This window comes from Aricia agestis, chromosome 21, assembly GCF_905147365.1.
Source record: "Aricia agestis chromosome 21, ilAriAges1.1, whole genome shotgun sequence".
In the NCBI taxonomy this organism is placed as follows: Eukaryota; Metazoa; Arthropoda; class Insecta; order Lepidoptera; family Lycaenidae; genus Aricia; species Aricia agestis.
The window spans coordinates 5,168,106-5,192,889 of record NC_056426.1 but is presented as its reverse complement, the minus strand read 5'-3'; the positions used below and the strand labels follow the sequence as shown (position 1 = coordinate 5,192,889).

The 24,784-nt window shown below is 38.7% G+C and overlaps 1 protein-coding gene and 1 long non-coding RNA gene across 2 annotated transcripts; one reads left to right on the top strand and one right to left on the bottom strand.

Moving 5' to 3' along the window:
- Positions 1 to 226: 226 nt before the first annotated feature.
- LOC121737742 (facilitated trehalose transporter Tret1-like) lies at positions 227 to 15,509 on the bottom strand. The gene is made up of 7 exons (XM_042129427.1): positions 15,429 to 15,509; positions 12,582 to 12,752; positions 11,922 to 12,001; positions 2,727 to 2,783; positions 2,295 to 2,455; positions 1,550 to 1,725; positions 227 to 1,229 (listed from the first exon to the last, which is right to left on the bottom strand). Coding segments are annotated over exons 1-7 (1,581 nt in total). The 5' UTR covers positions 15,430 to 15,509; the 3' UTR covers positions 227 to 294.
- Positions 15,510 to 19,112: 3,603 nt separating this feature from the next.
- Positions 19,113 to 24,122, top strand: LOC121737743. Its single transcript, XR_006037183.1, has 3 exons — positions 19,113 to 19,124; positions 21,844 to 21,846; positions 24,009 to 24,122. It is a non-coding gene; the product is annotated as an uncharacterized LOC121737743 (long non-coding RNA).
- Positions 24,123 to 24,784: the final 662 nt, after the last annotated feature.

Below are 24,784 nucleotides of genomic sequence, written 5' to 3'. Positions count from 1 at the left end.
AATTGCACTGGATAGGGACGAATTATGCCAGTCATTTTTCTTAAATTTCATCAAAGAGAATGAATGATATTTTGACATCAAAGAGAATTATACTCCACTCGGGCTAACTTGTCGCTAGCGGTCATTGACTCCCTGTCAAAAGCTTGCCATTTTTCCATATAAAACCACGATTGACAATATCTGACACTTCATTGTCAATCGGAATTCATTTATTATATTCGGAGTATAATGATATTTTGACGAACGATGAGCAAAAGGCCAGTTGGGCGCAAGTAGGCCTAATAGTGACAACTTCTATGCACCGGTAACTGCTTCTATCTGAATCACATGCGTGTGCTTCCTCGGCGTATGGATGCCGTCAAACTCATCGTGGATCTCCTCCAATGTCCTTCCTTTCGTTTCGGGCACGAAGAAGAAGACGAAAATTGCTCCAATCAGGCAAGTCACTGCGAAATGCCAGAGGGTCCAGCCTGGTCCGACGACTACTACCAAGTTGTAATATAACTTCGTTACCCCGAAGGCCAGGAACCAATGGAAACCAGCGGTTATGGCTGTGGCACGCCTCCTCACGTTCGGCGCGAAGATCTCTCTCAGCATCAACCAAGGTATGGGACCGACGCCAGCAGCGTATACAGAAACGAATAAACATAAAGAGAAGACAGGTACCCAGGTGTTAGAAGTGGACATATTCGATGCTCGCAAATGGTAGTAAATAGCGAGGGATCCAAGAGACACTGCCATGGACAAGAATGAAGTTAGGAGCAGGACACGACGTCTGATCCGTTTGAGGAACATCGTCGAGAAATACGTAGCTGTGACTAAGCAGAAGCCGAGAATAACAGATGCCGCAGAAGAAGTAAGGGAAATGGAAAATTTTGTGAAAATGCTTTCGGCGTAGAACAGAACAGGATAAATGCCACTCATCTGCTGGAAGACCATCAAACCGTAGGAGACGACTAGAGCCTTGATAGTCGATTTGGTGCTGAACAGCTCTTTGAAGGTGACCCTATTCTTGGCATAATTCCTGAGGTTCTCCTTCAGAATCTTGAACTCGGAGTCGATGTCGTTGTCTATTCCTCGGAAGTAGGTCAAAGATGCTTTGGCTTCGGTGAACTTTCCCTGGGACATGAGGTAGGCCGGTGATTCAGGTAGGAAGATGAACGCTATGAAGAATGCCACTGGAATGATTGCGCAAAGCATCGAGAGCCATGAGGTGCTTTGAACAAGACCTGCAAAAGAAAAAACGTCGTCACCAAGATAATACAAAAACTATTGCGTACTGTCAGAGCTGAATACTGTAGAATTCATATTATCATACCATTGATCCAAGAAAACTGTAGTTTTATAGTACCATTGTTTTGTACATATTTTTATATGTAGCTTTCTTGTATACAAACCACTGTATAAAAGCGCACTGATTTCTTTTTATCAGCATTATCCATTGACGTTTCTTTTGAAGATACCTTGAGTCCCAGGAAAAGATCATATCATTGCGTATTGAATTCACTGGCAACATCCACTAAATGAATAACATAATATAGTTTCTTACCAATAACGTATCCAGTGAGTACACCACACGCGAAATGCACGTGGTAGAAGTTGACCAGCGCCGGTAGAATCTGTTTCTCGGCTATGTCCTCGACGTACGGCGGTATGCCAACACTGAATGCGCCCACGGCCACTCCTCCGACGAATCTCCCCACGTATAGACCGTACACGTTTGGACTGAAAACATTGTTAAAATTGCAATTTTGAAGCTTACTGCAGTGTATTTTTCATGAGCATATTATGATTGCTTATGAGTAATGAGTAACACTTTTGAGAGTCTTGTGAACGTCCTCACACAGAAACTACTGAATCGATTTTGATTTGGCTTAGTAGTAGGCTTTGGAGTAATAGCAATAGTAATAAAATGTCTACTACAAAAATACCCAATTGTGTTCTCATAGGGGTAATTGGCCGTAATTATAACTATAGAATATGAATATTTATTTATTTATTGCTATGAATAGCCAACAAAAGTTACAATAGTACATGCACATTAAGGATTATAATATTTATCACGGTTATTGCACTTTTACTTACAGGCTATTATGATATCATGCTATAAAGGAACGGCTTAGTAATAATATAATGAAGAATGAAAATTTCAACAGCGATGGAAGGGAAATATAAAGTATTCATTAATCATGCGATAGCTATAATACCACTGGTTGTACTAGTGTTTAGTACAGTGAAAGAAAATAGTGCGTTCGTTCATGCAGGTAGTGGAGAGTGATTAAAAGCTAAGGCACCTTGAGGCCACCAGTATCCACGACACAACCAGCGGCAGCGCCAGGTAAAGCAGCGTCTTCTTCCTGCCGAAGTACTCGGAGATGAGCCCCGCGGGTACCGCGCCCCACAACGCGCCGAGACACAGCAGCGACGCCACCCACGACGCCTCGGATTGGGTCAGCTAGAGTTTAGATTTTTTTTATTAGAAATATTAACAGCAGCCATCATTTTTATACAAATAATAACTATCAGTATTTGATACCCAAGAGCCAGGGACAGTCAGACTTTCATTTTATATATTACTTTAACAATAGAAGATAGGGCTGTTAGCAGTTACATAATAATTATAGTGCCAAGAGCAACCCATAACTCATGCTAATTTTGTATAATCAAACTGGAGTATACGAGAAATATGATAAAATCACAAAACTAAATATTTTATTAAATGTTACCCTTAGCTCAGGTTCCGTTGCATTGAAGAAACCGTCCACCGAATGTGCTTGAGCCACCTGAAACAACAAACAAAAAACACCAAAAAAAAAAAAAAGTATTTAAATCGTTTATTACAATACGACAAATATTCTGTAAGAAAAACAAAAGTCGAGCGAATGGTTGAGTATATTTTAGTCATATTCGCGTAAACCTGCAGAGATGTTGATTCATCCATACTAATATTATAAATGCGAAAGTGTGTCTGTCTGTCTGTTACCTCTTCACGCCTAAACCGCTGAACCGATTTTGCTGAAATTTGATACGGATATACTTTGAGTCCCGGGAAAGGACATAGGATACTTTTTATCCCGGAGAAATGTACGGTTCCCGCGCGATAAACGAGTTTTGGCGCAACGGAGTTGCGGGCGTCATCTAGTAATACTTACTATAAATTAATTATTGTGTCCATCATAAAATATTATATAATTTTGTGTCTGTTTTTAACCGACTTCCAAAAAACGAGGAGGTTATATATTCGGCTGTGGATATATATTTTTTTTAATAGCACTTATTTCTAAGTTTTTAGTTCTGCCGCATCGTAGTTTATATTTAGTCAGAGTCTCAAAGATCTTAAACTAATCCAAATATCTTGTATAACATTTACTCTAACATAAAGTAGCTTTTGATTCTCTTGGCTCGGATAGCAAAAACGTGCATTTTGTACGCAGCTCGGGTCTCGACTAAGACACGCTGTTGTATCAGGGAAGTAAATTTCAATATACACTCGTTGGCAGAATAAGTGGCGCTTTATAATATTATTCAAAATAATATTATGTAAAGAAATCGCATTTAAGAAATTCACGATTAAAATTTTTAAGTTTTTATGTCTGCCTGTTTTTAAATGGGAGAGCCACGAATGGGTTGGCTCGACCGGAGAAATACCACGGGCTCACAGAAAACCCGCGTGAAGCAGCGCTTGTGCTGTGTTTCGCTGAGTGAGTGAGCTTTCCATCAGGTGACCCGTTTGCTCGTTAGGGGGCTAACGAGCAAACGGGTCACTGCTTTTATTTTTTTTATTTCATAAAAAAATTGAATAGCGGTTTTATCATACTAAAATTATTTCTTTTCAATATTAAATTCTTTATACTATAAACATTGGATAGTATTAACTTACTACTACAATAATACCAAGCAGGCAATCTATACTAATATTATAAATGCGAAAGTATCTCTGTCTGTCTGTCTGTCTCGCTTTCACGCCAAAACTACCGAACCGATTGTAATGAAATTTTGTATACAGATAGTCTAAAGCCTGAGAAAGGACATAGGCTACTTTTTTACTGGAAAAAAGGGTTGTAAGGGGGTGAAAATATGAAAATTTGTTCAAATTAAGTTAGTTCCAAAAATTCATACTAGATGGCGCCGTGCGTCTCTTACATCACGCTAACGCTTGCCCAACATCTTTCTATAAGAGGTGGTATCATCATTTATTCAAATTTTTCCGATTGTTATTTCTTTTTTACGTTATTTAATAGGTCAGTACTTTATATTATATACAGTGACGTAACCTTAAACCTATCAATGATAAATAGTTTATGGGTAAAGTTGTGTAATTGGGGGGCTAAATAAGCTTTAAAATTTGGCATAAAATATAAAGTTTGATTAAAAAAAATGAAATATGTGCACACTGCACAGCTGTTTTAGGGTTTTTTTTTATAAAAGCTTTTGACACCAATTTTGTTGCCATCGCGCGCTATAAACTGAAGTCCACGCGGACGAAGTCGCGGGCAACAGCTAGTATTATATACAACGTCGTCTAATCTCATGCCAAGTTATACTAACTGTTAATAAAATTAAAATTAATGTTATTAATTAAAACATAATAATAAAGATTAATATGTTTTAATTATATAACATTAATTTGTTAATTCTGATGCTCACTTAAAATTTGAGTTGCCTACATTTTCTGAGCGAGAAGTAATTTAGAAGTAACTTTGTTAATAAATAATTATTTTATGCTCTTTGAATTTATTTACATGTCATTGAAAATCTTTATCTGCACGCTTTTCTAGGTTCGAGCCCATTCATAGAATGCGGTCCTCATATTTTGCATATTCAACTTCACAGCTCCCCTCCACTAATTTTATTTCTATTCTATTCTAATAATAATTGGACGCTGTTAGGCATTTGTGTATGATCCCACAAAAAATAAGTATTGAGTTATGAAAGCATTCATATTGTTCTTTAGATCATTTAGGGTCAATTCAGACCGCAACGCGCAGATTTCTATTGCGTGAGACGGCTTGCGAATCTGTCAAATTGTGGTCTGATTTCATCCTTAAGAGCCCATATGACCCTAACTTGACTACATACATTAACCTAGATCTCAAAATCTGTAAGGTCTAGAAAACTGATTTTTTGACACAAGTAACTTCAGTTCATAAAGATTAAATGCTCAAGATGAAAACACGATTACTCAAAAAATGCTCGATAGTTTCTTTTTTACAAAAAACCTTGTTTTAGACACATTTTTGCTTGGATCTTCGAAGTTTGCTGTCTTTTCTTTAATATTTTTTAATATCTAAAAAGTTATTGATAAAACCTAAATTTGCTCAAAACACTTTTTTCATAATCATTATAGTTCGTATTTTATTCAAGTAAAACTAACTCGGCGATGATTCCGCGCCGTCCTTTTTCACCTGGCATATGAAAGACGAGGGCGTGAGTGTGAAGAGAGAAGGACGATGTTTGATTTTTAGAGTCAGGCGAGCTCTTAAAACAAGAACTCCAAACTCAACATATTTTTTTTTGTAGGATAATACACAAATACTTAATAGAGACCATATTGAAGACGTGAGTGGAAGAATCGAACAAGTAACATTTCGTAACATACGGACAATAACTCATTTTTTCCCTTATTCTTTTCACATAACTTGTAACTTACCTACCTACTTCATAACCTATCTAATATATCTGGTTTCACAATAATATATACTTAATCCACAATTTTTCTATTTCAAATAAATTTTCTGGCCCTAAAGCCTTTATTTAAGCAAAAAAACGGGACGTTGTTTCATGTTACTTACATTATTGTTCTACGCGTCTTGAATTATTATGTGCTGGCTATTTCAAGTGTCAATTTTCCTATCGCCCTATTTTTCGTGCCGGTGGTGTAATGGCAACAGAGTGTCGCATTGCAGTGCATTTCGCGAGCAAATCGTTGTCTACTCCGTGCTGCTCGGTGCACTATCGGCGGCCGGTGTGAATCACGACCAATTTCGTACGATACATTTTGTTGTATCAAATCACGTCGAACCACGTTTGATATCACGATTGCGGCGAATGCACAGTGTTGAATGCTAGCTGCTTAGTCAAATTTGACGTGGGAGAGCCATGCTTCGGCACGAACGGGCCGGCTCGATCGAAGAAACACCACGGGCTCACAGAAAACCGGCGTGAAACAACGCTTGCGCTGTGTTTCGCCGAGTGAGTGAGTTTACCGGAGGCCCAATCCCCTAACCTTTTCCCGTCCCTACCCTCTCCTATTTCCTCTCTACCCTCCCCTATTCCCTTCCCTACCCTCCCCCATTACCCTATTCCCTCTTAAAAGGCCAGCAACGCACCTGCAGCTCTTTTGATGCTGCGAGTGTCCATGGGCGACGGATGGAAAGCAACTTCCGCCACCCATAGACACTCGCAACAGAAGAGCTGCGTTGCCGGCCTTGTAAGAGGGAATCGCTTTCTTTTGAAGGTTTTCAGAGGGCCTGGACAAGCGGCAAGCGATTTTCGTAAATGCTAACGCCAACGCCACAAAATGTATGGGATTTGACATTAGTATTCGCTAGCGAAGCGATGACTAAGGGTCATTTCAGACCGCAACGCGACGCGCAGATGCATTTTTAAATTAGTATGGATTTGACAGATTCGCAAGACGTCACGCTGACGACATCTGTCAAATCCATACAAATTTAGGTCGCGTCGCGTCGCGCATCGCCTCGTCATGTTGCGGTCTGAATTGACCCTTATGTCAAATCGCATACATTTTGTTCGCGTTTACGATAATCGCTTGCCACTTATCTAGTAGATAGTAGACAAGTGGCAAGCGATTATCGGCCAATCGGCGGCGGCAGGTCGAATTAGTCCGAAAATACTGCTGGCGACAGCTGTTGCTGATTTATTTTTTGTATCGGCACTATGCATCGTCACATCGTGTCTTGTAGGCAAGTATTCTAAACGAGAGGAAGTCTGGTTAGGAATAACAGTATATTGTGAGTCAGTGAGTTAAGTTGCGCGTTAGTTAGAGTTAACTACAGTTTAATGAAGTCAATAGTTGCGTAATTTAATTTGCAAGTTGCGGCCCCGAGATTTGTCAAGTGAATAATGTCTGTCTGGGGACTTTGGCCGCAGAGATCTGAGCGCTAGATGGGCCGACAAAACGACGAAATTAGTCGGCATCAGCTTTGGTCACCTTTGGCGAAAATGATCAAAATTATGGTTGGCATAATATGCTTTGGTCACCTTCGGCGAAAATTATCAAAATTATGGTCGAAATCGAATAATGCTCAACAAACGACCAGTGGAGATAAGTCTCCTAGAATACAACTTTCTAAATAGATTTGAACTTGAAAGTTTGCTATTTTCATATTAATTGTTTTTAATATTTCAATATTTTTCAGTTAATATTAGGTAAGTGTACAGTATGTTTTAGACAAAATTATATAAAATTGCTTCAAAACAAGGTGTCGCCCGCACGTCCGTGAGCGCAGATAATTGTATCTTCCATATTTTTAATTTGGATGATGATTGGCGATCAAAATTAATCATCCAATTTGAAAATTAACTAGATTTTTATTTCCGCGCCTGAATCTATGAGCGTCATTTAGCATGTTTCGAAATAGCATCTCGTCCGTCCTAAGGACTTATCTAGCCTTTATTATCTTTGGCTTGGAGCCATTATTGAAGATCGTATGTAAAGTAAAGAGAGGACCTGTAATATATTCTGTATTTACACTTACTATCTTATACATGGTACTATCAGAGTAGACAGAATGATAGAGTATGCCGACTTAGAACTGATGTTGAAATTTTTAAATTTGACATATTATGACGAAAATCGTTGCTAGGGTTGTTAACTTGTTGCCTAGGAATTTAAAATATGACATATTCGATGGACGTGTTCCTCTTTTGGCGGCTCTCGACATAGGCGAACGCGTTGGCCAACGCGTCTGCGGACGCGTTGGCCCAATGTGTAGAACGGGCGTTCGCGCGTTGGCCGTAGGTATTTAGACGTTGGCGACGCATCTGCGAGCTTGCCGCGCGGGTCGGAAATGTCGGCAAAAGATCAAAGGACATTTGTCGCAAGCTTCGCGCTCCATCCACACATAGGCCGCGCGATCAGTTCGCCCGGAGCGGCGATGAAGAGTGCACGTTTCCTTCTTGTGGCGAGTTAAAATCTATCTTGACGAAATGGCGAACAATATGAGTATCGAGAAAACATTTAAATTTATTGGGCCCTATGGGTCTATACAGACGGACCGCATTTCAACTGCAATCCAACCGCAAATTGCAGTTGAAGTGCAGTTTGAATGCAGTTGACACGACTGCAATAGAACTGCAAACCGAAAGCGCAGTCAGATTGCAGTTGACTGCAGTCGTGTGAACTTCATACCGACTGCATCCAAACTGCACTATCCCACCCACCCGCACGCTCCGCTCTCCCGCGCATGGAATCAGTAGCAGTGCAGTTTGGATGCAGTCGGTATGCGGTTCACACGACTGCACGCCAACTGCAATCCGACTGCGCATTTGGTTTGCAGTTCTGTTGCAGTCATGTCAACTGCATTCAAACTGCACTTGAACTGCAATTTGCGGTTGGATTGCAGTTGAAATGCGGTCCGTCTGTATAGACCCTATCAGAGTAAAAACTGCCTGTGGAACCAAAAATCATATCAAAAGTTGCAAAAAAAATAAGGTTATTGGACATTCTATTTTCCTCACGATGTTTTTAGGGTTCCGTACCCAACGGGTAAAAACGGGACCCTATCACTAAGACTTCAACGTCTGTCTGCATTTCTGTCTGTCCGTCTGTCTGTCTCCAGGCTGTATCTCAAGAACCGCTATACTTAGCTAGATTTCTGAAATTTTCACAGATTATGTACCTATATCTGTTGTCGCTATAACAACAAAATATACTAAAAACAAAATAAATTAAATATTTAATAAATAATAAATATATATTATTAATTATTAATCATGATAATTATAATAAGTAATAAGTAATAATTTTTATATAAGTATAATAAATAATAAGTAATAAAAAAATTAAATTATTTAAATATTATAAAATATGTAAAAGTGAGTTTATTTCTTTGTTTGTTACGTTTTCTCGCCTTTTACTTATTTATTTCGAGAATACCCTTTTAAAACTTTTTCTTGTCCACATTTACAAAGTAATTATAAGCTGTGAATAAATATACAGCTGCAGCTGTTAGCGACTCAACATCCATTTTGAATCCGTCCGCACATTGGCGCGATCCAAAGCATACTGAACGACCTTCCTATGTGTGGATTACTCACAAACGCCGTTGCAAGCGCACTGCCAACGCGTCTGCAGACGCGTTGGCCAACGCGTTCGCCTATGTCGAGAGCCGCCATTTGGTCGTATTGTTGTGTTTTGGCACATGTGATTAAAAATTAAAATTGTCAGAATCCAATTTTGAAATCTTTATTTTAAATATTTAAAAATAAATTATATCAGCCAGCGCGAGGCACATTCCGTTCATAATCCTAGTGAAACCCGACGAATTTGACAGATATTGAAACCTGTCCGTCTCTTTGCAGTCGAACTTCTGGTAGTTATGTCTATTGTGATACTATGTACCTAAATCCTTGGTATAAACATGAAAATTATGTTAAGCCCACGGACGGTTAAGCCCTCCGTATACTAGGAGGCTGACCTGTCCGGACCGAACTCGTCTGTCTGTTACCTCTCCACGCCCAAACTGCTGAACCGATTTAGTACAATGTATAGAGATACTTTGAGTCCCGGGAGAGGACATAGGATACTTTTTATCGTGGGAAATTTTTTCTTTTTATCATTGAAAAATGTACGTTGCCGTACGATAAATGTTTATCAAAATACCATATTATACTTTGAGAGGACGCGGATTAGATCGAAAAAGGAATGAAGCTACACTTCATAAAATGGAATCGAGATACAGTTTATGATTTAGGTTCAATTCAGACCGCAACGCGACGCGTAGATGCATTTCTAAATTTGTAATGAATGACGTCTTGCAAATCTGTCAAATCCATACAAATTAAGAAATGCATCTACGCTTCACGTTGCGATCTGAATTGACCCTTAGGATAATTCCAGACCGCAACGTGACGTGCATTTCCAAATTTGTACTTAATTGACAGATTTCAACTGCGGACGTCTTGCAAATCTGTCAAATCCATACAAATTTAGAAATGCATCTACGCGTCACGTTGCGGTCTGAATTGACCCTTTGGATAATTTCAGACCGCAACGTGACGCGCATTTCTAAATTTGTACTTAAGGCGGGGATTAATCTCAATCAAAAACGATAACCTTGCACACAACCAAAGACCAAGCGTATACGCATCGCAATAAGATTCATTTTAGCTTAGCATATAACTGTAACAACTCTGGCGGATCTTCTCTATTTTTCATGTTTTTTTTAAATATCTTTGGAAATAAATATTAAAAAATAAAATTGTTCGGTTAAAGAAGTTTTAATATAGATTTACTAACAATTTATGCAAATAAAATATATAATTATCCTAGTTAATACTTATATTTCGATGAAATAGAGTTTTTTCGGAGGTGAGTTTGTAAATTAATTACAGCCAAAGTATTACGTTTTATTAAAATGTTTATGGTTTAAGGTATTTTAAATATTGTGCTTTATATCTTATATTTTTTAACACTTCGTTATTATATTGGAACTAGGTAAACCGGGAGTCACGGAATAACAAATTGGAGTTTATCCTCGCCTTAATTGACAGATTTCAACTGCGGACGCGCGGCCGGACGTCTTGCAAAACTGTCAAATCCATACAAATTTAGAAAATTTGCATCTACGAGTCGCGTTACCGTCTGAATTGACCCTGATGCGATACCTACTTCAAATACCTTATCAAATAGGAAATAACTTCATAATGAAATTAGAATTTATGTGACTTGTTAAGTAGAAGCAAGTAACTTCTGCCTGCGGTGTGCTATTATTATTAAACATTAATTAAGGAGTTATAAATGTGATTGTTGGTTTGTTTGTTCGTTGTTTATCTGCTTGTTATTTGTAATAAAAGTATAAACTTTGTACATTGAAATGACATGATCTTTAAGATAAGTACTAATAAAGTATAATTAGATACTAGAATGACGCCCGTAACTCCGTTGTTTTATTCGTATATCGCGCGGGAACCGCACAAGTTTCCGGGATAAAAAGTACCCTATGTCCTTTCCAGGGACTCAAAGTATCTTCATACCAAATTTCAACAACATCGGTTCAGCGGTTTGGGCGTGAAGAGGTTGTGGAGGTCAAGGGAAGATCTTCCAACCGAGCGAGGTGGTATGTTCGGTCAGGCCGGAGCCCAGGTGATACATTTCAGCTCTCGTATATATACTGACACGCTCAGAAAACTTCGATAGCGCGATGCAGGAATGTTAGGCGAATTGTGGGTACCGCCACAAGGTAATAGACAGACTTACTTTCATATATTTTGAAGACGTGAGTTGAAGAACAAGTAACATTGTGTAACATACGGACAATTAACTCATTTTTCCCTTATAATTTGAACAGACCTTGGGGGTGAGCCAAAATCTTTTCGTTTTCCCTTCGTTATAGAATCGCCGATGAAAATGTACGGAGTTGACATTATCGTTCGTTAATATTATGACGTTGACGTTCGATTCGTCTTATGTCAATTCCATACATTTTGATCGGCGATTCTATAACGAAGCGAAAACGAAAAAGTTTCGGCTAAATGGCCAGGTAACGTACTTCATCACCTGGCTAACTCTAATGTATCTGGCTACACATAAAATTGGAATGTCCATTTGTGCAAAAAAAAAACGTTTTTTTTACTGATAGCTTGTGTTATTCCACCCACGTCTTCATTAATTATAATATTAGTATGTCAGTATGGATTATAATAATTATTATTATACTGTCAAAGTATAATCTTACCGGTTCATGTCTCGTCAGCAGTGGAAGAGCTGACGATGACCAGGCCACGCAAACTCCTGCAGCAAACGCGCCTATGTTCACTGAAATCGTACAAGAAACGGTTTGAATTTACCCTTACAATCGTCAAATCGTTAAGGCCGGCAAAGCACCTGTAACTCTTCTTATGTTGCGTATTTCCATGGGCTACAGTAGTTGCTTTCCATCAGGTGACCCGTTTGCTATTTGCCCCGGTAGATCATGATCTTTAAAGAGTGAGCACACTGAGACGGGCCGTGCCGGGACTCAACGTGCCGAATTTGTATGAAAGCGGATGCGCGTATCGCTCACTGTGCCGGGGCGCATCGGCGCGGATTTTTGCTCGGCGGATTTCCGTCGATGCGACACGGCCCGACAACACCCGCTGCGCCCCGGCAATAGTATGCTATAGCAAGCGGTGATGCGATGCGGCCCGGCAAGCCTTGGCTCAAAATCCGTCAGTGCATTGCGCGCCGACCCGCCCCGACACGTCCCGACACAGTGAGCGTTAAAATCCGTCAATGCGATGCGACCCAACCCGGCAATAGTGTGCTATAGCGCATTTTGCGCTGCGCTGAGCCCCGATCCGCCCCGGCACGCGCCGACAAACTGTGCGCGTACCTTTAATGTACGGTAACCGCTCACCTATCCCCGTAGCGATGTACTGTGTGTTGATGCCGGACGTGTCCCGCTTGATGTCCGGCACCGTCTCCAGCCGCCGGAGAGCCTTCGAGTGGCCGTTCTTGTCCTCGCCCGATCCACCCGCTCCGGCCGCTCCGCCCACGTCGGCGGATAAATTGCCGTTGCCATCTTCCACTGGAATACACAAGTTTTATGTGCTGATATCCTTTTTTACCTGAATGGGGGTTATGTATTATGTTTTTCGAGAGTATGTATTAAAATAACTATTGTTTGGTCGTTAGATTCGTGTTCACACTGTATAGTAAAAGTCTGCGGCAGCTAGACCTTCATCATTATATAAAGGCTGAGAGTTGAGAACGACCAACAACTATGGTTTGGGGCGCGGTTAATTTAGGAGGCAACAACCTAACCTAGAGGTACAAAGATCAGTTTCAGGGTTCCGTTCCCAAAGGGTAAAAACGGGACCCTATTATTAAGACTTCGTTGTCTGTCTGACCGTCTGTCTGTCAGTAGGCTGTATTTCAAAAACCGCTATGGCTAGACTTCTGAATTTTTCACAGATTATGTATTTCTGTTGCCGCTATAACAACAAATACTAAAAACAAAATAAAATTAATAAAGAAGGGCTTCCATACAAGAAACCATTTATGCTCGAGCATTTTATGCTCGATTTCAATAATGGTAACAATTAGACACTTGAAATGCTTATAAAATCCTTTATTATATGTGTACTTTATCAATTAATAATAATATTAAAATAAAATAAAAAATTAAGGGGGCTCCCATACAAAAAACACAATTTTTTGGCCTAATTTTGCTCTACCATGTTACGGAACCCTTCGTGCGCGAGTCCGACTCGCACTTGGCCGATTTTTTATATCTTATTTTCTTCGGGTAATCTCTAGGAATCTTGACTTGCACTGCCAGAATATACTTATGACAATTGCTTCCCACTGCCAGACATCCTTCAAGTATTAGATTTTAAGGTGGTCTGGCGATGGGAAGCAACTATGGAGAAAAACTTTAAGCTTTTGTGAAATGATGAAGGTCTGGCTGCCCCTGGCTCTTGGGCTATATGTGTTGATGAATCTCTTGACTTGGTCTCTAGTCTACTAGCTAACTTTACTTTGAGGGATGTCTATATTATGTCTGTATGTGTCATCACATCTGGTTATGTTCAAGTTTCGGTCAAAAAGTTAATATTATACCTAGCGAAATAGAGCAACAATCTCGAGCTGTCAAACGAAAGCGAAATTGATTTACGTCTGTGTGTAAAAATGTGTCTACTATTACACTTACACAAGCATCTTATACCACACTTACACAAGTATTTACATGATCACTTATTATTATTTTAAAAATGTCAATGTCAACTGTATTTTTAATATATTATCACACAGTATATAACATAGATAAATATAATCTATTTTAAACATAATAATTATAATAACATACAAGTTAAAGTCACCATGTTTACACTTGACCCTGGTAAGTATATCTGACTTAAATATCTTATCATAATGTTATTAGGTAAAGTTTTCAATAACACAATCATCACTACACTGCACCAGAGTAGACAGAATGATAGAGTATGCCGACGTAGAACTGATGTTGAAATTTTTAAAGACGTATTATGACGAAAATCGTCGCTAGGGTTGTTAACTTGTTACCTACGAATTTAAAAATATGACATATTCGATGGACGTGTTCCTCTTTGGTCGTATTGTTGTTTGTGTTTTGGCACATGCGATTAAAATTGTCAGAATCCAATTTTGAAATCTTTATTTTAAATATTTAAAAATAAATTATATCAGCCAACGCGAGGTACATTCCGTTCATAATCCTAGTGAAACCCGACGAATTTGACAGATATTGAAACCTGTCCGTTTCTTTGCAGTCGAACTACTGGTCGTTATGTCTATTGTGACTGCACTGCACAGAAAATGTCGCCTTTCGTAGTCTATCCCTACGAATGCTATTATATTATATATCATTTTAATCTGATAAAATCTATAATAAGATAACTAACAGCAATAAAACAGTAGGTCCTTCTATAACTACAAGGTCTTATACAGCTTCAGCTTAAAATGAAATGAGCGAGGAAGAGACAAAACGCGGGCGAAAGCGAAAAAAAATTTAATATCCAAAGAGGACTCCCAAATTTTATACAAAAAGCATAGCTAAGGCCAAGTCATGGCTAGTCATGTTTTGTTTTTGTTGTTTGGGTTAGGGTAGGTAATTGTTGAAGTTAGGGTTAGTAGAGTTAGGCCGTGTAGCTTCAGAAGCTTGGCTAGAGATCTGATATCAGACCTTTTTCACAGGGCAAACCTTATGTGGTCGTTTTGGCAACATTTTACATGAAATGTTTTGGTGGGATACTTTTTTTTCAAAAATTTAACAAAAATTGGCCCAAAACGCCTACGACTGATTCTTTGCCGCGATATGCTTTTTTACTAGAGTAATCTTAACATAGATCTTTTAACTCTGCTAATAAAATACTAAAAGTTTAAAATAACAAAAAAATTAAAGTGTTAGTACCAATTGGTCGCTTTTATGCATATTTTGTGTCCCACAAACTTTTTTGTTATTAAATTTTGAACGCAGTCTTGTTCTAAATCATCTAAAGAGCATAACTGCATTCATAACTCAATACGTAATTTTTTGTGGGTTAGTACACCAATGCTTAACAGAGTCCATTATTAATGTAAAATTGGCAAGTTTTTACGCATAATACATAATATCAACGACGTAATGTTTTTACATATTTTTGACAATTCGGCTTGTATCTATCTGACAGCATAGCGCCATCTTAACCTTGACCTTGTGACTTTAAAAATAAAAAATACATACTTAGAAAAAAAATCCAAATGAAAGCACTTGTAAAAAAAACTAAAAAAATCAACGGCTGAAATCAGCGGCTAAGGAGATGGACTGACCACTATCAGAAAGAACTGATCACTGGCGTCTCTTGAAGCCAGGCGTTCAAAACATGTGGCTAAGGCGTTTTTAAAGATTTTATTTTTATTTTATTTTATTCAGAAAACCAACAGCTTGTAAAATGTGTCTTTATATTCTGTCTGTCAGTTACCTCTTCATTACCAAAATACTTAGGTCCGCCTTTGAATCAATTTCCTGATAGTTACAAAAGCACATAGATGTATGTACAGAACAGTTTAGATAGGTACATAAGGCAACCTATGCGGGCGGGTATTTACTGTAACTGATATGAGTGATTATCCAATATTCCGCGATATTCAGGATCAGTATTCCTACTACGAAACAATTTTGAGACTCAAAAAATCGGACGAGAATGCTGCGTCCTGCTCTGACAACGCCATTTCACGTGTGTTAGAGCAGGACGCGGCATTTTCGTACGATTGTTTGAGTCTCAAAATGGTTTCGTGGTACTGCCCCAGAAGAGCACGAATCCGACTAAAACAATCCCTATATATAGACTTCTTTTTCAGGGAATTCAATAAGGGACCAAAGTTTGTACGCCAGGAATATTATTTCACAGGACGAAGCCAAAATAAAACTATATCAAAATCGGTGTATGATTGCAAACCATTTGCATTTAGTTGTGTTATATTTTTAAGATAGACGTTCCGCGCGGCTTCGCCCGCGTAAATTAGATATTTCACAGACAAATTAGTCCACAAATAGCCTATGATCCTTCATGTGGTCTACTTCTTATCTCACCCAAATAACAGAAAAAATGCTCTAGTAGCTCGTGAGATAAGCCCTTTCAAATAATTTCACCCGTTTTTTTCCACATTTTCCTCTATTTCTTCGCTCCTATTAGTCTTAGCGTGATAAAATATAGCCTATAGCCTTCCTCGATAAATGGGCTATCTAAAACTGGAAGAATTTTTCAAATCGGACCAGTAGTTCTTGAGATTAGCGCGTTCAAACAAACAAACAAACTAATAAACTCTTCCGCTTTTAAATAATACTCGTATTAGTATAGATTATTCATCGTAAATAAACAATGGATACACGCAAAGTGTTTCAAGTATTTCTTTTAAATCAATAATTTAATACTGTTACCTATTTATACCGAATTATACTTAACTAAGATACACTGGATTCTATTTTTAAAATCCGAATTAGAATACAAAATTGATTTTTCAAAGTTTCCGAATTTCAAAGTAACTATCCGGATTAGAATCTCTACCAGGCTAACGAAGTCGCAGACCCAATAAAACAATATTCCTCAAAACCCCCAACACTTAATTTAATTACCGCTTTTTTAATTGAACCACCAGACCCTCGAAATCTTATTAATCCCGAAACTTACATTAGTTTACAACTTTTGCATTAATTAGAATATTTGTCCAAAGTTGCGCGCCCCTGCCACGATAACCTTTCAACTGATATCCCTCGGTTAAATCTTACGTATCTCACTATTCGTTGGTATTCGAGCGGAAATATCCTCTATTTTGTTAATGTTAAGGCTTAGAATGCTGTGGTGGCGTTGTTGGAATTGTTTTTTATAGACTATGCAACCGTCTAGCATGCAAGCCATTCATGATACGAGTGAAACATGTAAACACAACCCTTGATACATAGATAGTTTATTTCCTTTTACCTAACCTTTATAACATGAAAAACAATGTCATTTTTTTTAATGAAATAAGGGGGCAAACGAGCAAACGGGTCACTTGATGGAAAGCAACTTCCGTCGCCCATGGACACTCGCAGCATCAGAAGAGCTGCAGGTGCGTTGCCGGCATTTTAAGAGGGAATATGGTAATAGGGGAGGGTAGGGAAGGAAAGGGAAGGGAAGCGAATAGGGGAGGGTAGGGAAGGGAATAGGGTAGGGGATTGGGCCTCCGGTAAATTCACTCACTCGGCGAAACACAGCGCAAGCGCTGTTTCACGCCGGTTTTCTGTCATGTCATGTCTTAGGTAAGTAGTAAATAAAATAAAGAATAAAAATTGGCGTCTAAAAATATTATTTATTTATTCCTATTATTCATTACAGAGTGAGAGCCAGCGGCAGCCAGACCTTCGTTATTTTATAAAAACTGAAAGTTTACCTGGCCATTTAGCCCTAACCTTTTTTGTTATCGCTTCGATATATAATCGTCATCCAAAATGTATTGAATCGACATAAGCGTTCGTTAATATGACGTTGACGTTTGACTCGTCTTATGTCATCGGTACGATCGGTGATTCTTAGAGAATCGATATAGAAGAGATCTTGACTCACCCCCTGTATTATGACGTATTTAATTTAATGACACCTATTACTGGTAAGAACTACCAGCAACTTTAGAGTTTCGGTCGCGCAGATATCCAGTTCTATCTGAGCTTCGATAAAGAGTACAGCTCAATTTTTATCATATTTTCTGGTATAGGTATAGGTCAGGAAGACCTTCAGACCTGGATACCTCCTAAAGTTGCTGGTCGTTCTTACCTCTAAGGGTAAATTCAAACCGCAACGCGACGCGTAGATGCATTTCTTAATTTCAAGTATGGATTTGACAGATTTGCAAATCTGTCAATTCAGTACAAAATTAGAAATGCATCTACGCGTCGCGTTGCGGTCTGAATTGACCCTAATATGGGACATAAACAGGTAAACTTTAAAGTTTTATAAAAATATGATGAAGGGCTGGCCGCCGCTGGCTCTTAGGCCAATACATTATTTAATATTTTGTTATCTTTGTTACTACAAATAGGCCAAAAACACGCCTTCAAATCACGCCATCTTGTACCGATAATATACATTTTGTAGGCAAAACATAAATTACATTCGTTTTAATAGATAAATTATAAGAATAACAACTATTAAAAGAAACGATTTCTACAAATCCATACTAATACAATAAATGCGAATGTATGTTTGTCTGTCTGTTACCTCTTCACGCTCAAACCGCTGAACCGATTTTGCTGAAATTCGATATGAAGATACTTTGAGTTTCGGAAAAGGACGTAGAATTCTTTGTAACCCGAAAAAATGTACGATTCCCGCGAGAGAAACGACGCCTGCAACTCCATTCGTTATTCGCGCGGGAACCGTATATTTTTCCGAGATGAAAAGTGTTCTATGTATGTCTTTTCCCGGGTTGCAGATAATCTCCGTGCCAAATTTGAGCAAAATCGGTTCAGCGGTATGGGCTTGAAGGAGTAACAGACAGACATACACACTTTCGCATTTATACTTAGTATTAGTCCTACTAATATTATAAAGGCGAAAGTTTGTATGGATGTATGGATGTGTGGATGTGTGGATGTATGGATGTTTGTTACTCTTTCACGCAAAAACTACAGAACGGATTTGAATGAAACTTTACAATAACATAGCTTACACATCAGAATAACACATAGGCTACAATTTTAACCGACTTTCAAAATGGGGGAGGTGTTATGTTCGTTTTCTTATGTTCAACGATTACTCCGCCGTTTGTTTACCGATTTTCAAAATGTTTCTTTTGGTATATAGGGTATCATCCCAATTTGGTATTATATTCACTAAAGTGGTGATCTGATGAAGGATCCATAAGTAATCGAGGGAACTCCTGAAAATTTATAGGGAAACATGTGGTGACTTCGGTTTCGTGAGAAGTATTCTAAGCATACGCTACCAACAAGTAAGATTTTGCACCGAGCTATACCTGGTCTGCCGTGGTTCGGAAGGTGCTGAGAGAACTCCTGATTCTTTCTAGATACAAGTTTGGGAGTTTCGGCGTTGTTTTAAGAACGGAAAGCATATGCTACTGTGAAAATTACATTCATCATCATCATCATCACTATACCATATATCGTTCCATGGTTATGACTTATGAGCCTATAATGACCCTGTTATTGATACTTTTCATAGTCTTTTAGATCGAGACTCGAGAGAGTCAAGCGATAATTAAATTTTTTTATACCTACCTAATATTATAAACTTGAAGAGTATGTTTGCTTGAACGCGTTAATCTCAGGAACTACATGTCCGATTTAAAAACTTATTTCAGTGTTAGATAGCTCATTTATCGAGTAAGACTATAGGCTATATATTGTCACGCTAAACTAATACGACCAAAGAAACGCAGGAAAATGTGGGAAAAACGGGGGAAATATTAGAAATTTCAAACTACTGGAGCAATTTTTATGGCAATATTAAGCACAGATATAGAGTAGACCAAGTGAAGGGAGTAGGGACATATTAGCTATTTTTTATGGGAAAATGTACGGTTTCTGTAAAATTCCTAATTTACGCGGGTGAAGTCGCGCGGGACATCTAGTATAATATATATTATATCCAGTATCCAGCATATCCCTGTATAACTCTGAATGGAGTGTGGACAACTACCGCAGACTTAGGTTGGGTTGCACCAACTAACTTTAACTTTAACTACTATGCAAAATGTCAAATCTTGGGTTAAAGCTAAAAATGGACGCCATCAAGACGCCATATTAAACCATAACCATATAGAGCTCGACAAGGTTTTAAATGCACGTGGCGAAAAAAGGAACTAACGCTGTCATCATACAAAAACGCCATTTTTGACAGTTCTTGTTGGACCAGCTGTTATCTGTCAATTTCTCCGGCCAAAGTTAAGGTTAAAGTTAAAGCTAAATTTAGCTAACCATAACTTTAACCATAACTTTAACTTTAACCACGCCTCTGGTGCAACCAATAGCTATAGCGATTATAGAGCTCGCACATTGCATCCAACTAAATTGTATAACTATATAATTGGACACCAATCAAGCCGCGATTCCTTTCCGATTACCTACAAATTAAAAAGTTGTCCAATTAAATTGTGAAACTACGCAATTTAGTTGTACGACAGTCGGCCAACTTGAAATTGTAAGTCTGCAGCGGTCGCTCTTACTGTAGACAACTAGATACTAAAATTTCTCAATCTCCGACAATGTGTGCTTATCAGTTCCCTTGACTGGCGGTTCATGGAGCTTTATCTGACGCCGAATGTTACATTTTTAGGGTTCCGTACCTCAATTATTACTAAGATTTTGCTATCTGCCCGTCCGTTTGTGTCACCATGCTGTATGTCTAGAACCGCGATACTTGGACAGTTTAGTTTTACAAAATTGCTTATTTTTGTTGCTGCTATAACAGCAAATAAGTACTAAAAATAAAATAAAAATATGAGACGTAAGTTTAGAAGAAACCATTTTGTCTCTATTTTCATGCAATACGGTACGGTATGGATGCGGTACGGTACGGAACCCTCCGTGCCCGAGTCCGACTCGTACTGGGCCGATATTTTATGTTCTATCCCTGTAATGCCTCCGTGGTCTAGTGGTATAGAGCGCGGCTCTTGACTCCCGAGGTCGTGGGTTCGATTCCCGCGTTGTACAATGCAGGCTGATCGCCTGATTGTCTGACAAGTAAGATGATCCATGCGTCGGATGGGCATGTAAAAAGTCGGTCCTGCGCCTGATCTCTCGCCGGTCGTGTCGGTCTTCCGTCCCACTGGGACGTTATGGGAGTATGGGAATAGAGAGTGCTCTTGTGTACTGCGCACACACTTGGGCACTATAAAATTACTCCTGCGTAGCTGGCCTGGTTTTCAATGAAACCGGCCACCGTCACCGAAACCGGTGTGGGAGCTATTATTATATTTATCCCTATAATAAAAGTTCAAGTTGAAGCAATTATCACTACATTTTAATCTCTACTCCGTTGTGATCAAATTGGTTTAACGCGCAGAAACCGCTCATATTTTGTTAAGATAAAATAATTATCCTATGACCTTTCCCGGACTCAAAGTATATTCATACCAAATTTCATCAAAATGACAGACAGACAGACTAAGAGACTCACTTTTGCATATTAAATAATATTACTAGGTAAAACTCAACTCAAAAACTCAACTCAAAATTTTTTATTCAGAATAAATTTTTTCAAATATTCTCTGAACGTCGGGGCTACACAGATGCCTACCACCGGTTCGGGAACTAACCCGGCGAGAAGAACCGGCGTAAGAAACTCGCACGGGGCCATCTTTTTCTAAAAAGATGGAAAATTACAAAAAATATATTATAAAATAACAGTGTCATTATGACTAAATAAAATACAACGAGTGTACAATTATTATACATATTATAATGAAACAGCTCTGCAGGGGGCGACCTTATTCCCATGGTGTACTATCATTCATGAAATCAGTAACTTTATAGTACGCTTTGGTACACAAACGTTCTTTAACAACTTTTTTAAATCTATTAATTGAGAGATTTTGAACGATTTCTGGGATCTTATTATAAAGGCGTATACATTGACCTTTAAAAGAATTTTTGACTTTAGTAAGTCTAGTCACCGGAATTTCAAGCTTATGTTTATTACGAGTATTTCTCCCATGGGTATCACACTTTTTCGTGAATTGATATATATTCTTTTTAACATATAATACATTTGATAGGACATATTGAGAAGCAACAGTTAAGATTCCAGTTTCCTTAAATTTTTCTCTAAGTGAAGTATTACGGGCCAACTTGTAGATTGCCCGCACAGCTCGCTTCTGCAGCACAAAAATTGTATTTATATCTGCAGCATTGCCCCACAGCAAAATGCCGTAGGACATAATACTATGAAAGTAACTAAAATACACTAGACGTGCTGTTGTTTCATCTGAAAATTGTCTAATCTTACTTACTGCATATGCTGCTGAACTGAGTCTGTCGGCCAACCCAGCAATATGAGGGCCCCACTGAAGCTTGGAGTCTAGTGTAATACCTAAAAATACAGCTGTATCCACTAGCTCCATAACATCACCATTTAAAAACACATTGGTTTCCGTTTGCCTTACATTGGGCAATTTGAATTTAATACATTTTGTTTTTTTACTATTAAGTAAAAGATTATTAACACTAAACCAATGTACAATCTTTGAGAGAGCATTATTTACTTCGTCATAACACGCATTAAGCCGTTTGATATTGAATGTAAGAGATGTATCATCAGCAAATAATACTATCCCATGTTTATCTTTAATTAAGAATGGCAGGTCATTTATATAAATAAGAAACAGGAAGGTAAATATAGAATAGTTTAGATATTATACAACAAGCTAAAAGCCGAGCCTTGTGAGGGCTCGCTTCGATATTTTGCGCAATAAAGTTTTTTTTAAATATTTTAATAGTACCGTAACCAAACCTTGAGAGACCGATGATAACACATCTACATAAAAATAAAAATTACTATGTTAAAGCACCATTCAGTAGGCGTGATAGTTTTTCCGTTAAGTGTACCACAAAACAAAATGTTTAGATTTTGGGATGTGTTTGCTGATTATTATTATGCAGTAGATATAGCTCACCTGTCTCGCTGGTGAAGGCCGCCAGTAGACGCAGTAGAACTTTCATGGTGACCTCACTCCGACTGACCCAATGACCGCTGCCCGTCTGCGCCCTATCGCTTCCTGCCGCATCGACGTACTATCACATCGATACAGGGATGTCGCAGGCACGACACGATATGCGACGCATCGAATTTTGGAGTCAATTCAGATCGCAACGCAACGTATGCGTTTCTAAATTTGTACTGAATTGACAGACTTTAATTACGTGAAACGTCTTTTGAATGAATTGTGTGAAGAAAGGTGAAGTGCAAATCAGTCTAGTGCAAAAGTAAAACAACTAAGGGTTGATTCAGACCACAACACGACACGTAGATGTATTTCTAAATTTATATAGATTTGACAGATTCGCAAGACGTCTCACGCAAGTTAAATCCATACAAATTTATGCCACACCGCGCCTCGCCTCGCCTCGTCACGTTGCGGTCTGAATTGACCCTAGGAGCCGGTCCACACGGCGCGTTGCGTCAGCGTTGCGTCGACGCAGCGCTGCCGTTGCGCTGTTGTTGTGCCGTGTGGACAGGCTCTAAGGGTCATTTCAGACTGCACCGCGACGCGTAGATGCATTTCTAAATTTGTATGGATTTGACAGACTTGCATGACGTCTCACATGAACCCTCCTTAGTGCGAAGTCCTTGCATATTGTACGTCAATGTCGACACTAGACAGATAAATGATAATATTATGGCCAGACTGATAATAATGGTAAAATAGAACAATATAAATAGATGAAATATTGTAACGTTCGTTTGTGAGTCTATAACAATAATATTTAGTTGTACCAGCAAACATCGTTTTGCCATAAAAATTATTGGGGAAAAAAATATGTTTGAGCGCCCCCATTGTTTCAATTTTATAAGCATGCAGATGAAATATTCCCAATTTATTAAAGAAAATAACAATTTGAAAAATTTTTGCATAAATTCCTAGTACAGTACTAGAAATAGTTCTTCTATTACTGTACTAGGAATTTATGCAAAATTTTTTCAAGGTGTTATTTTCTTTAATAAATATGATATCAATTTTGTATGAAGATACTTTGAGTCCCCGAAAAATTTACGGTTCCTGCGCTACAAACGAATTTCGGCGCAACGGAATTGCGGGCTTCATCTAGTTTAGCCTTTCCCAAATTGGGCGATAACGCCCACTTGTGGGCGCTGATGGTCTAAAGGGGAGTGGTGTGGGACCCACAAAAAATGGGGGTGTTGTGTAGAGGCTTGGGGATGACTTATTTCTTCTGGATGCATATTAAAGGAGTGAGCACACTGAGACGGGCCGTGCCGGGGCTCATCGCAAAAATCCGCCTCCATACATTTTGTATGGAAGCGGATCGCACATTGTGTCGGGGCGCAGTGGATTTCCGCTTGAATACAAATTGTATGGAGGCGGATTTTTGTGATGAGCCCCGGCACGCTGAGTCCCGGCACGGCCCGTCTCAATGTGCTCACTCTTTTAATTAAAACAATGGGGGCGCTCAAACATTTTTTTTTCAAAGTGGGCAGTAGACAAAATAAGTTTGGGAACCACTGATCTAGTTCGTCATATTTCTGCCGAGGAAGCTGATGTCGTTTAATAACTCAGACGTAGCCCGTAGTAAGCTAAAACCTTATTAACTCCACAAGTACCGTGGTGCACAGTCCCCGGTCGTTGATACCGCCAAACATAGTTTTTAAAGCACATAAATTCTTAAAGGAAATAAAAATCGGCCAAGTACGAGTCGGACTCGCGCACGAAGGGTTCCGGACCGGTATAGAGTGAAAGTAGACAAAAAATGTGTTTTTTGTATGAGAGTCCCCCCTTAAATATTAACTTTATTTTTTTTTTGTATTTGTAGTTATAGCGGCAACACTTAATCTGTGAAAATTTTAGAAGTCCAGCTATAGCGGCTTT

What these genes read in the sequence shown, in the direction of transcription:
- LOC121737742 (XM_042129427.1), bottom strand. An exon ending in GTACATCGCTACGGGGATAG is followed by an intron (nt 12,002 to 12,581) that starts GTGAGCGGTTAC and finishes GTACGATTTCAG; the next exon opens with TGAACATAGGCGCGTTTGCT. An exon ending in CAACGGAACCTGAGCTAAGG is followed by an intron (nt 2,456 to 2,726) that starts GTAACATTTAAT and finishes TCTAAACTCTAG; the next exon opens with CTGACCCAATCCGAGGCGTC.